The 14739-nt window shown below is 41.3% G+C and overlaps 1 protein-coding gene across 1 annotated transcript in view; it reads right to left on the bottom strand.

The window, feature by feature from the left end:
• Window positions 1-5813: 5813 nt before the first annotated feature.
• Window positions 5814-14739, bottom strand: part of stk4 (serine/threonine kinase 4) — a 34774-nt gene continuing 25848 nt past the window's right edge. Inside the window, 4 exon segments of the mRNA NM_203918.1 lie at window positions 5814-6603; window positions 8419-8570; window positions 12075-12261; window positions 13082-13210. Coding sequence (NP_989249.1) covers window positions 6445-6603; window positions 8419-8570; window positions 12075-12261; window positions 13082-13210 — 627 coding nt within the window. The 3' untranslated portion in view covers window positions 5814-6444.

The raw sequence follows: 14739 nt of genomic DNA, 5'->3' as shown, positions 1-14739 counted from the left end.
GACAGAGGCGCCCACAGGATCACCCAAAGAAAAAGTGGGTTCATTATGCAACTAGAGCATTGCAATCATGAATGAATGTGCTGTATACAAAATGAATGCTATTATGGATGCGCAGTGTTACATTTTGCCTGAATAAACTTGCCCAAAATCCAAATCCAAAATGGTGTTTGGAGAAATATATATCTTAGGTATAAGTAGGGTTTATATATGCATCATTGTTCCCTATAAAGACCAGTGAAACATATAGGTTATTCCACATCAGATAAACTCCCAAAGACCGACCAATCATTATGTAGAATGATGAAGACCGCGTATGCTATCATTAGCAGGAGAGATCTGTCAGCAGCCAGATCTTTATTGAGGCACCTCATCATCTGTAAAGATCATAGTATTGTTATGAAAAGCTCGGCGGTATATCAGATAGATAGATAGATAGATAGACAGACAGACAGACAGATAGATAGATGATAGATAGATAGACAGACAGACAGACAGATAGATAGATAGATAGACAGACAGGCAGATAGATAGATGATAGATAGATAGATAGATAGATAGATAGATAGACAGACAGACAGATAGATAGATGATAGATAGATAGATAGATAGATAGACAGACAGACAGACAGACAGATAGATGATAGATAGATAGATAGATAGATAGATAGATAGATAGATAGATAGATAGATGATAGATAGATAGATAGATAGATAGATGATAGATAGATGATAGATAGATAGATAGATAGATAGATGATAGATAGATAGATAGATAGATAGATGATAGATAGATAGATAGATAGATAGATAGATAGATGATAGATAGATAGATAGATAGATAGATAGATAGATAGATGATAGATAGATAGATAGATAGATAGACAGACAGACAGACAGACAGACAGACAGATAGATGATAGATAGATAGATAGATAGATGATAGATAGATAGATAGATGATGATAGATAGATAGATAGATAGACAGACAGACAGACAGACAGATAGATAGATAGATAGATAGATGATAGATAGATAGATAGATAGATAGATGATGATAGATAGATAGATAGATAGATAGATAGATAGATAGATGATAGATATATAGATAGATAGATAGATAGATAGATAGATAGATGATAGATAGATAGATAGATAGATGATAGATAGATAGATGATAGATAGATAGATAGATAGATAGATGATAGATAGATAGATAGATAGATAGATAGATAGATAGATAGATAGAGAGATGATAGATAAATAGATAGATAGATAGTGTCATATGATGGACAAGGGGCACAACCAAAATTAAAATCTTTATAACTACAGAAGTGACCGATATCCATGGGCCGATAATATCTGTCCAGAAGACACACAGGGTTTTCTTTAGGCTATCGCCCTACATCACAAATAAATTCCAGAAATGGATCACATGCTAGGCAAGTGCTTCAGGAGGTAGTCTCTGAGTTTATTTTTGAAGAGACTAAGGGAAGATTCTCTCCAGAGGAATGGCATACCAAATGTAAGGGGCAGCAAGAAAGAAAAGTTTAAGGTCAGAAACAGCAGTGGAGGTTGGTGCTGTGACGAGGTGGTGGCTGTAGGAGGAGAGGAGGAGTTGGCCAGGAACGTATGGAGACACAAGACAAGAGATGTAGGGAGGTGCATAAGAATGAAGGTTATGAGAAGGAGTTTATAAGTTCTTCTTTAATGTGAAGCCATGAGGGGAAGCCTCCTCTCATCCTCTCACGGTACGGCCCTATGTGCTGACATCCAAAGTCCCACATTATGTTTGCTCAAATGTCGCTTCCGCTAATGCCTTTCTCTGAAGGGTGTCAGCCGGGCACTTGGTAATGATTTGTCTGCTCATTTGATCACCTTATCCCCTGCCAGGTATTTCCTGGGAACCGCTGCCAAGCTTCCTACCCTCAAGCATTTTCCATTTCTATACCCCCAAGGTCAAATGAACAGTGTTCCACATTAGTCTGCCTAAAATAAATGTGTATGAAAGCCCCATGCTCGTTATTCTCTGGAACAAAATGCCGGTGTAACAGATAAGGGCAAGTGGCCCAATATAAATCTAACCAATTAGTGGCTGGATTATATTACTAACAATTTATAACATATGGGCAAGCTCTGCATTTTTATTTTCTACAATCTAATTGTAATTCCCATTTAGATTAGAAATTTTTCCAAAAATAACAAGCTCCACTGGATCTCGGTGCTTGATAAGTAATAAATATGGGATGATTGTTGCCAGAAATCAGCTTCTTATCCAGCTTTTTCTGCCATTGTTTGCCATTGCTTTTCAAATTCCAATTTAATATCCAAAAAGTTACTTTTCCAAAAATAAGAAGCTTGCCAGATTTAAGGTGATATAAGGAACAAACCCGTGTTTTCTGTCATGATTTTTATGGTATACTTTTTATTTCTAAATTACGCTGTTAACATAGCAAATAATTCCCTCTGCCATTTAAACTTTTATTCTTGAACCAACAAATGTATTTGTAGCTGTAATATTGGTGTGTAGGCGCCATCTCAGTGCATTGTGCCTGAGTCTGAGCTTTCAGCCAGCGCTACACATTAGAACTGCTTTCAGCTAACCTATTGTTTCTCCTACTCCCATGTAACTGGGGGAGTCCCAAGTCGGACTTGGATTTCTTACTATTGAGTGCTATTCTGATACCTACTGGGAGCTGCTATCTTGCTCCCTTCCCATTGTTCTGCTGATTGGCTGCTGGGAGGGGGGGGGGGTTATCACTCCAACTTGCAGCGCAGCAGTAAAGTGTGACTGAAGTTTATCAGGACCACAGAGACCTTATCCGCACACCCTAACACTCCAAAAAAAATTTGTCCGGTGCACACTGCTAGAGGGATCGGCACCCTCCAAATAGGTTTATCAGAGCACAAGTCACATGGCTGTGGCACCCTGGGAAATGAAGAATACGACTAGCTTTTGTGTGTGTGCTTTTAAAGAACGAATTGCAATGCAGGATTCTGCTGGAGAAGCTCTATTAACTGATGGGTTTTGAAAGAAAAACAAGTTTTCCCATGGCAGTATTCCTTTAACAAGTAATAAACATAGCCTTGAGTGGCTAGTTTATTAAAGGGGAACTGTGGCTTCCAAACTAGAACCAACCAGTAACCGCTAATTTGCAAATATATAGAAGAATTATTGTAACGAATGCACAAATAATTCATTATTCAGCGAATCTCAGAGACAGATGAAGACATGGTGAGGCTTTTAAAGTGCCGAGTACATCAACCCTCCTTCGATTTGTTAGCAAGCGAATCCTCAACACACAGAGGCACTCAGCCTCGATAGTCTGGGAACCAGCACCGGGCTCTAAAGTTAGATCGCTAGAATAATTTTATTATTCCTAAGTAAAGTGTGTTATCTGTTGGGTACAAAGTGTGGTTTAGCAATATTTCAATTAAGGTAATAGATACCCAAGAGGGAGTAAGGCCGATCACTAAAAGCTTTTAAACCAAAGTGATAAATGGAGAAGGTCCATGTGGGCTGAGTGCCCGCTACTAAGGAAACCCCCTATGAGACCTTAAGTGCTCCTGTTCTCTAGGTGTTTGCAAAGCCAACAGTTCATAGGAGGATAAATGTAAACTTAGTGGCAGCTAATGTGCCTAGTGGTACAACAGCCCCATCGCACTACTGCAGCTCACACTACTGGGGTTTTATATATATATTTTAAAGGAACAAGTAAGCTTTGTAAGTTTTCTACAGGTCTAATTGTTTATAGCAGTGATCCCCAACCAGTGGCTTAGGGGCAACAGGTTGCTCCCCGTGGCCTCAAAGCAGGAGCTCATTTTTTAACTTCTGGTAAGGAGGCAAGTTTTGGTTTCATAAAAACCAAGTATAATGCCAAACAGAGCATTCTGTAGGCTGCCAGTCCACATACGGGCTATTAAGTAGCCAAATATGGCCCTTATTGGCACCGCCAGTTACCTTTTTCATGCTTGTGTTACTCCCCAACCCTTTTTCCATTTAAATGTGGCTCACGGGTATAAAAGGTCGGGGATCCCTGGTCTATAGCAACCAATCAACAGGCAACGTATAGTGGTAACCAGTTTCCAAGCAAAACTTTTTATTGGTTGCTATGAGTTACTGCATCTGGGCAAGTACTGTGCCTTTTATGACACATGGAGGACATGAATTGTACTCCTTTTTTTAAAGAGATATTGTTTCAAGATTTAGTGATACAAGAGTTTAGAGCAGTGATCCCCAACCAGTGGCTCGTAAGCAACACGGCCCGTTGGATGTGGCTCCCAGTGCCTCCAAAGCAGGTGTTTATTTTTGAATTCCTGGGTTGGTGGTAAGTTTTGGCTGAATAAAAACAAGATGCACTATCAGAGTCTCCTGTAAGCTAAGATTCTGCATAGAGGCAACCGAATAGCCAATCACAGCCCTTATTTTGCACCCCATGAACCCTTATGATGCTTGATTCTGGCTCCCAGGTAGGAAAGGTTGGAGACCCCCTGGCTGGGACTTGGGAGCAAAGGCATCCGTACACAGACCCATGGAGGCCACACAATAGTTTTACTGAGAGTTCTCTTACTATTGGCATGTTTAGCGTAGTGATGAGAAATTTGACCCAAAACCCATGGAACCCAGGGATTTACCCACACGTATTGTAGGTTCCGGCACAAGTCAACTTAGTGGCAGGTCAACTCCAAGCAGGGGCCCTTCCCTTTGGTAACAGTGCTGATCCGTCCTATTAACTGGCTGATCCTGCCCCCTGTCATCAGAGGTCAATTGGCCCAAGTGTGTGAAAGAGAACTTTGTACATTTGATATTGTACAGCTCTGTGGGATATGCTTTATAAATAAATGTTATTAATACAGGTATGGGACCTGTTATCCACAATGCTCAGGGCCTGGGGTTTTCCGGATAATTAATTTAACCCAATAGGACTGTTCTGCCTCCAATAAGGGGTAATTATATCTTAGTTGGGATCAAGTACAGGTACTGTTTTATTATTACAGAGAAAAGGGAATCATTTAACCATTAAATAAACCCAATAGGACTGTTCTGCCCCCAATAAGGGGTAATTATATCTTAGTTGGGATCAAGTACAGGTACTGTTTTATTATTACAGAGAAAAGGGAATCATTTAACCATTAAATAAACCCAATAGGGATGTTCTGCCCCCAATAAGGGGTAATTATATCTTAGTTGGGATCAAGTAGAGGTACTGTTTTATTATTACAGAGAAAAGGGAATCATTTAACCATGAAATAAACCCAATAGGGCTGTTCTGCCCCAATAAGGGGTAATTATATCTTAGTTGGGATCAAGTACAGGTACTGTTTTATTATTACAGAGAAAAGGGAATCATTTAACCATGAAATAAACCCAATAGGGCTGTTCTGCCCCAATAAGGGGTAATTATATCTTAGTTGGGATCAAGTACAGGTACTGTTTTATTATTACAGAGAAAAGGGAATCATTTAACCATGAAATAAACCCAATAGGGCTGTTCTGCCCCCAATAAGGGGTAATTATATCTTAGTTGGGATCAAGTAGAGGTACTGTTTTATTATTACAGAGAAAAAATAAATAATTTTTAAAAATATGAAATATTTGCTTATAATGGAGTCTATAGGAGATGGCCTTTCTGTAATTCAGAGCTTTTTGGATTACAGGCTTCCAGATAATGAATCCTAATACCTGTAGTAAAAATATTACAGGCCCTTTTAAAGGGAAAATATTTGGTATAGACATGAAAGCCCCCCATTGCTTCAGAACACAGAGATGGTAAGATCCTAGCTATTACACCCTATCCATTGTACGGTGATGAATATGAGTTTCTATCATTTATTTAAGATATAAAATACATATTATTTTAACAGTGAATGCTCCAAAAATATCATTACATAAAAAAATTATTTACATCAGGCTAAAAGCTCTTTTCGCCCACTGGGTCTGGTACCGTATTGAATGGATTTAATCTTAGCTTTCTATAGCAACAAATATATATATATTTTTTTAAACTTTTAAAAAAAATTCTTTATGAAAATGTACCGGTCATTTTTTTTTTCCTCTTTAAGAAAATCAAGTACTAATCCATGTAATGGCAAGTCAAGGCAAACTGGAATATAACCTGAGTAATGTGATGCTGTGTGTGCGTGTAAGCGTGTGTGTGCGTGTAGGTGTGTATGAGTGTAGGTTTGTGTGTGCATGTAGGTGTGTGTGTGTGTGTGTGCGTGTAAGCGTGTGCATGTAGGTGTGTGTGTAGGTGTGTATGAGTGTAGGTTTGTGTGTGCGTGTAAGCGTGTAGGTGTGTGCGTGTAGGTGTGTGTGTAGGTGTGTATGAGTGTAGGTTTGTGTGTGCGTGTAAGCGTGTAGGTGTGTGTATGCGTGTAAGCGTGTGCGTTACGTGTACATGTATCTGTGGGTCAGTAGCCCATATATGAGAGGTGCTTTTAAGACTTTTAGAAGTTCTGTTGCCTGCGTTTCTTGGACTCTATGGCCTCCAGGATTGGCTGCCGCTTGGCTTGATACTTGTGATGTATTTCTTCAATCTCTTGTTCCATCATGGGATCCAGGGAATTCAGTCTCAGCTGAAGCTCAGTCACACTCCAGTCTTTCAGCTAGAGAATGGGGGGGAGACACAGAGTCACATGAAACAGGCATGTGGGAAAAGGGGGATTTATAAGCATTAATAGCTCGACACTGAATTGGCATTCGGGACTTACAGAGAGGAAATGTGGGCATAGTATATCCAGTAAGTATACCATAGCTAACTATAGGTGTTACTGATCCAATTACTATTTAACCCTACCTGTTTTCAATATGATAAATAAAGATATGGTTCCCTACAGTAGTGTTGTGTGGGTCAGCCCAAAACCCACATGTCTGGCTCGACATCCACACATTTTCTGTGGGTTGTGGTGGATTTGGGCCAAAATCTTTCTGCCATCCACTACCCATGATGTTACTATGCCCCACTTCTGCCTTCAGCAGCCTGTATTTATAGGCAGGCATCTACCCCCCCTAGGTCAAAAAGCCCCCTTAACTGGCCTGCCTCAACCCCCCCACCTCTCTCTTATCCAGTGTCGGACTGGGGACCAGGGGCCCACCAGAAAACCTTAGACCCTAGGCCTGATTTCCAAACTATCTTTCCTCACCCAACCTCTTTATTCTCCTAGTCTCTTTTATTTACATGCTAACATCTATTCTTCCATCTATTTATCCTCTTTCAGAAATAGAGAATGACCATGAAGCAGGCCAAATGGTGAGGAGCAGGAGGGCCCACTGACACCTGGGCCCACCGGGAGTTTTGCTGGTATCCTGGTGGGCCAGTCCGACACTGCACTTATCGCATAGTCTGTAATTTTAAAAAAACTGTCCCTATAGAAAACCCCAACCTAAAAGAGCAGCGCAGCAGCAGACCTGGGGCCATCTTCCGTTCAATCAAACGCACTTCGGGCCTCACTTGGTGCCAATACGGACCCTGCTTGAGCATGCCCAGTTTAAGCTGATTTCTTGCTAGCCCCTACTGTGCATGCTTGAGCAGGGTCCGTATCGGCGCAGAGACCCGAAGTCCGTTTGATAGAAGGGAAGATGGCACACACTTGTGCCTCTTGTTCCAATGCCAAAATGTAAGCAATGTTCCCATGGAACCAAACAGCAGGACATATAAAAATCCGATTACCTGATGCATTTAAGGGAACAGCGTGATGCTAAAGAGATTCCCATTGATCCCCCCTCTCCTCAGATCATTCCGTTTCTAAGTGCAAACTGTACTGAATAATTCTGTTTCAGCTAAACGTGTTAAATGGGCCCACATTGATTTCACTGAAGGAATATTGGATACATCAGGCCACTTTGACTTTCTCTCCCAGAGCCAGAATGCTCATCCCACATCTTTCCAGTGAACTACAAATCCCAGAATACTACTAAAATCCGAGTCATGTTTCCTGCACCCCACTTCTGCCACATACAACTCCCAGCATCCTCAGCCTCCTATTCACTGAATAGTTCCAGCGCTGACATGCCTAACATGCAACTGAAAACTGTGTGACGACAACAACAACAACAACAACAACCATTTGTAAAGCGCTTTTCTCTCGTAGGACCCAAAGCCACAAGTGACTGTTGTGGGTCGCTGACCCCAGCAAACAAAAATCAGTCTGACAATAATACTACTTTCCATCTAACCACTGCCAGGTTGCTACTGGCATTCAGCCCTAGCAACTAGATAGCAGGTCAGCATCCAAGTCTGAAGGCAGCCATGGGCAACAGGGCTGATTGGGTATGCTCTCCGACCGACTGGTTTATGGGCTAAATAGGCAGAGGGCAAGAGTCCCCATATGTACTGCTGCCTCTATTGCTCCAACACTTTACCAGGACTGGAAGGGTTAAACTCACACAAATGACTTTGTTCTTTTTGGCTGTGCACTTACAAAGCTATAGTCTCCATTGAGTGGTATTTTCCATTCCGAGGGGTCCGTAGATGGGGCCGGAGTTGTCTTTTCCGGGGTGCCAAACTGGTTTTCCTTTTGCTCAAAATATTCCAGAAATGAGGGTTTGGCTGGCTGTACCGACTCAGTGCATTCTGCAAGGTGAAAGAGAATAATAGTGAATATTAGAGTGCATATTAGCAGTAAATATACTGAAACTGCAAAAAAATTCATCACCCAATAGATAGATACTCTCTCCCTCTCCCAGAGCCGCCATTCTATTCTTTGTCACTAGCAACACGGAGGATGGGTTTCAGAGCACTGACTTTACTCCGCATTGTACCTCAACAATACAGGTCTCTATACAAATATATGGCAGAATAATGTAACACCCTGTTTCATCTAAATAAACCATTTTCATAAAAATATACTTTTTTAGCCATTGGCACATACCTCACCCTTCACTTTGGACCAAGGCAAAAGAGGCAAATGTGTGGGTGCTGAGTCCGAAGCACCCAAACACACCCAGACTAATGTGCTGTTATAGCTATACACACAAGCCAACACACAAGGGCTCAGTACACAGAAGTAGTAGAGACAGGTACTCGCAGGACCACTTGAGGGCTACACCCAAAACATGTGTCATAATAAGTTGCAGTTTAAACATCTGCGAGTACCTGTCTCTACTACTTCTGTGAACTGGATTCAGCCTTTTACGTGGACAAAGGCAGAGCTATAGGCATTTTTGGAACCAGTCTCCTTTAAAGTACTCCAGGGCTCAATCACATCCGCAAGTGCAGTGGGCAAACGCAATTTGAGTGCAATCGCCATGGGGTTTTTGTTGTGGCATTATGGGGGGCGCAAATGGATGATTCTCTTGATACAACTGCGCTGCACCTACCACAACTGCGCCGGCTTCAGCAAAATGGAAGCAATTGGGCGTGTGCTTTATCACAAACTTAGTTCTTTTATAGGGGTAGTTCACCTTGAACTAACTTTTAATATAATGTAGACATTGATATTCTGAGACAATTTGCTATTGGTCTTCATTTTTTATTTTCAGTTATTTAGCTTTCTTTTCAGCAGCTCTCCATTTGGTATTTTAGCAGCTACCTGGTTGCTAGGGTCTTATTTACCCTAGTAGCTAGGCAGTGGTTTAAATCACAGATTGGAATATGAATAGTAGATGGCCTGCATAGAAAGAAAAAAAAGTAACAATAATAATGAAATTGTAGTCTCACAGAGCAATCCTTTTTGAATCCCATTTGAAAGCTGGAAAGAGGCAGAAGAGAAAGGCAAGTAATTAAAAAACTATAAATGATGAAAACCAATTGCAAAGTTGCTAGGAATTGGTCATTCTGTAACATACTAAAAGTTAAAGTTAATTTAAAGGTGAACCAGCCCTTTCAGGCCTGTCCAGTAAATATAATGTTATTACCCACTGCATAACCCTCTAGCCATTTTACTATTCTGAATAAATCGGTGCTGGTGTAAGAATGATATAGGGGTTGCTTTATATGGGGCTTTCCCTTGCTCTTTGCAGTGCTACATCTGCATTATACCTTCCTGAATGGCAAACCTTCGGGCGAGTCTTCCCTTTCATGCCCTTGGCTGAGCAGTGAGAGAGACAAAGTGCCCACCTACCCGGCGAGATGCAGCAAGATGCTTGGGCTCCTCTGGGAGGATTCTCTTTCGGATTCTTGGAGTGGGGAACTTGATATAAACAAGTGAAGGAGGATTACAGTGGGATAGGGTTACGGTGTAGCCAAGCGCTACTAAGAATGGCCCCCTGCTTCCACATCCCACATGAAATCTCATCCACAGAATAAAAAAATGTACATGGCTGTTAAAGGACCAATCTCTGGGGGGCTCGCAAAATCAGCACAGCATGAGAAACTGCAGCCAGCTTAAACTGGCAGGGAAAGGGTCTGCTGATAATCATCACATATATACTGCCGACACATAGCATACAGTATGTATAAGGCACAGGTATGGGAGCTCTTATCTAGAATGCTCAGGACCTGGGGACTTCCGGATAAGGGATCTTTCCATAAAATCATTTAAACATTAATTAAACCCAATTGTTTTGCCCCCCATAAGGATTAATTTTATCTTAGTTGGGATCAAGTACAGGTACTGTTTTATTATTACAGAGAAAAGGGAATCATTTAACCATTAAATAAACCCAATAGGGCTGTTCTGCCCCAATAAGGGGTAATTATATCTTAGTTGGGATCAAGTACAGGTACTGTTTTATTATTACAGAGAAAAGGGAATCATTTAACCATGAAATAAACCCAATAGGGCTGTTCTGCCCCCAATAAGGGGTAATTATATCTTAGTTGGGATCAAGTACAGGTACTGTTTTATTATTACAGAGAAAAGGGAATCATTTAACCATGAAATAAACCCAATAGGGCTGTTCTGCCCCAATAAGGGGTAATTATATCTTAGTTGGGATCAAGTACAGGTACTGTTTTATTATTACAGAGAAAAAGGAATCATTTTCAAAAATCAGAATTATTTGCTTATAATGGAGTCTATGGGAGACGCCTTTTCCGTAATTCGGAACTAGATGACGGATCCCACACCTTGACATTTCATATTTGTCGGCATAGAGAAGGTATTCCCAAAGCTGAGGGAGGCCTACAAATTCTCTAATGCATTGTGCTACCATAGGGGAATATCTACGCTAGACATAGGTTTACAGTATATCTATGTGCAGGTATTAGCATACATTTGCTGGGTACAGAAAAGTAAGCAATTAATGACCAATATAATCTTCATCTGCTAATGTGATTGCCCTGAATAAAAAAGACCATCTCCACGCAAAATGGAGAACACTCTGATTTGCAATGACTGAATCTACATGCTCTAAAGTCAGGAACAATATATATATTTTTTTTAATCTCTAAAATACTCTATACAGCCCCCAGAATAACATACCTTTCTCCCTGCATCCAGATTTATTTGTCTCTATTACAGCCAGTTCAACTGCAGCTCTTTTAGTTACTTCCTTGTCTAGTGAGATGCTCCACCCCCTTTTGCTTTCTGAGCCCTCCTTCTCTCTCTCTGACAATGATGACCTCAGAGGTGCCTACTGGGCATGCCTGACTGATTTCAATAGGTGCAGAGGCAGTGACCGTGCCCAGTAGACACCTCTTTCAAGTCTTCACAGTCAGAAAGAGAAGGAGCGCCATTGTAGATAAGTAATTACCATTTGATAGACAAATGTTACATGGGAGGCAGATATTCAGAATCGGAAACCTTCCTCACACAATCCATTTAGTTAATGGCACACGTTTGTTAGGAAGGTTGTGGCAATATACTCTGAAAACAATGGTTTGTAATAGAAGTGCGGCACGTAGCCATGATTTTTCAGGCCAGCTTTCACATTGGAAGGTAGATACTGGAAGAAATGTTTTCCCCTTTCATTTATATAAGGACTGGGAGTAAATTTAGATAATATACAACAGTACAACATCCTTTTACTGCTAAAACCCATCAGAACATTATGCTTTGGCTAAAAGGACACCACTTCAGCTAGGAGGACATCTTTCCATACTCATGTTCCTATTTAATATTTAGACTTCAGAGAGAAGCTTCTTCTATAAGTTCTATTTTTGTATGTCATTTTCCTGTTCAGTGGATACACCTACGTTTCATTGTACCCGTTTCCTCCTCATCTTCATCATTTATCAGCATGGTGCCCATCTGGGTGTTCAGTTTGTCCTTTTCCACCATGGTGCAATCTGCTGCTTCATTCATTGTACTAAACTCTTTCATTGTGTTCAGATCTTTGCTGCCTGCTTGGACCATGGTGCCCACGTCTGCTTCATCCTCATCCTAAATCATCAAAACAAACCACATTTTTTTAATAAAAAACAAACTAACAACAATGCAAGTACAGGGTTAACACTGCCAAATACTCTACCCAAGCCCTAATAGACATTTCATAAGTAGGGTTGCCACCTTTCATTAATATTCTTACTGGACATGGTGGGAGGGCAGGTGGGTCAGTCCACGATGGGGTGGGTCTATGACATTGGAGCAGGGTTGTGATGTCAGGCCCCGCCCCGGGGCCTGACATCATTGGGGAGCAAGGAGGGTCAGAAAGGGAGCTGGGAGAGGACATAGGAAGTGGGACTGTAGCGGATCGGAAGCAGGCTGGAGGTGGTGATACACATTTGCAATCCCGGCCGTGTCCCTGACTGGTATTTTACTGGCTAGGCCAGTGAAATACAGGATGGGTGGCAATCCCATTCATAAGGAAGGCTAAGAAAGTTCTATATTCCCTTAAGGAAAGCAGTTCCAAATTGAGGGCCCTGTGCCCCTAGGAAGGAGAAGGGACTGGAACAGTGGGGACTCAGCCTAAAGGCCAGTCAGGGTGAGTTATGTGAAGAATTCCCATTTTTCCTTCTAAATACACCTGTAAGCCCAACTCGAAGGATGGTTGCGTGTTGTGAGAAATACCATATGTTCTTGGGACTATATTTATTCCCTAAGGGTTTCCTGTAGCTTTACGGCAGCATTTTGCCATCCAAGTGACTTCCAGCTTAGCTTGCCTGACTTACAAATGCAGGGTTGGCAAATGGTGGCCCCCTCGTGTCATTGCCCTTAGCCTAGCCGGAGCTTCATTTAAGCTCGCAATAAAGGAATAACTAACCGCATTCTCCTCCTCTTCAGGCTCCACTTCTCTCTGTTTCAGTTCAGTCCTCTTCAGCTTTGCATCCTGGGCTTCGTTTATTAAGTGACGTAAAATGGACTCCCCTTTGGCTGTTTTGATGAATGGGTGCTACGACAAAAGGAAACAAATGAAAGCAATGGCGTACACAGGCGTTATATGGAGTGACATTAATAATTATATGGGTGTAATGCAATAACAGAGACAATAGTTGTCTAGCTCTAGTAATACAAAGCAACCAGTTGGCAGGTGGCATTTACTGTCTGCTGTTTTTAAAGTAAATATCTGTTTGGTTGCATTGGGTTGGTAGATCTGGAGAAAGCTGGGGACTGGGGTGTGCGGGGCCCTGGGGTCCCCACACTGTCACTGACTGACGCCCCCCCCAACACGCACACACAGCATACATACCTTATACTCCGCCACCATTGGGGGAGGGAAGATCACGTCTGGGTCGGCCAGTCCGACCCTGGGAGCAAATATTTACACCACTTAGGGGCTGATTTACTAATCCACGAATCCGAATGGGAAAAAATCAGATTGTAAACGAACATTGTGACTTTTTCGTATTTTTTGCGATTTTTTCGTCACCGTCGCGACTTTTTCGTAGCCATTACAACTTGCGCGAATTGTCACGACTTTTTCATAGCCATTATGACTTTCCTGAATTGTCGTGACTTTTTCATAGCCATTATGACTTTCGTGAATTGTCGTGACTTTTTCATAGCCATTATGACTTTCGTGAATTGTCGCGACTTTTTCATAGCCATTATGACTTTTGTGAATTGTCGTGACTTTTTCATAGCCATTATGACTTTCCTGAATTGTCGCGACTTTTTCATAGCCATTATGACTTTTGTGAATTGTCGTGACTTTTTCATAGCCATTATGACTTTCCTGAATTGTCGCGACTTTTTCATAGCCATTATGACTTTCGTGAATTGTCGCGACTTTTTCATAGCCATTATGACTTTTGTGAATTGTCGTGACTTTTTCATAGCCATTACGACTTTCGCGACTTTTTCGTATTGAGCTCAAAAAATTCTCGACAATTCGCAAAAAAGTCGCAAAATACCGATCATTACGAAAAAAATGCATTCGGGCGCTTTTTGGACATTCGTGGATTAGTAAATGTGCCCCTTAGTGTATTGCCCCCTTTAAATATGTAAGGTTGGTGGGTTAATCAGCTCCTAATAAAATTGGCCCTACTGTATGTAAATGGGAAAGGGACCTTAGACTGTAAACTCCACTGGGGCAGGGACTATAATGATCTATAATCTCTGTACAGCCCTGTGGAATATGTTGGCACTATATAAATAAATACAATTGCCTTTTGTATCCCCTCCCATTTCATGTTAAAAGAAAAATAAAGAATTTAAAAAAAAATAAATAAATACAATAGACATTTTTGCAGCCCTGGGATCTTGAGTTCAATTCCCGAGCTAGATGCAATCTATAAAGTGTTTAAATATCCCCCCCAACCCCATTACTGAGTTTCCGGCTTCCTCCCACGCTCCCAAACATGCCGGTGGGGGTCACTGGCTCTTGAGCAAATTGAGCACTGATGTGAATAATGGACAACCTCTTAAAGTCTTGTGTAAATATGTTGGCATGCCATAAATACACAAAATAAAGCTGCAATT

The sequence above is a fragment of the Xenopus tropicalis genome, chromosome 10 (genome assembly GCF_000004195.4).
Source record: "Xenopus tropicalis strain Nigerian chromosome 10, UCB_Xtro_10.0, whole genome shotgun sequence".
Classification (NCBI taxonomy): Eukaryota; Metazoa; Chordata; class Amphibia; order Anura; family Pipidae; genus Xenopus; species Xenopus tropicalis.
The sequence above is the reverse complement of the archived record's forward strand: the minus strand, read 5'-3'. Positions and strand labels throughout refer to the sequence as shown.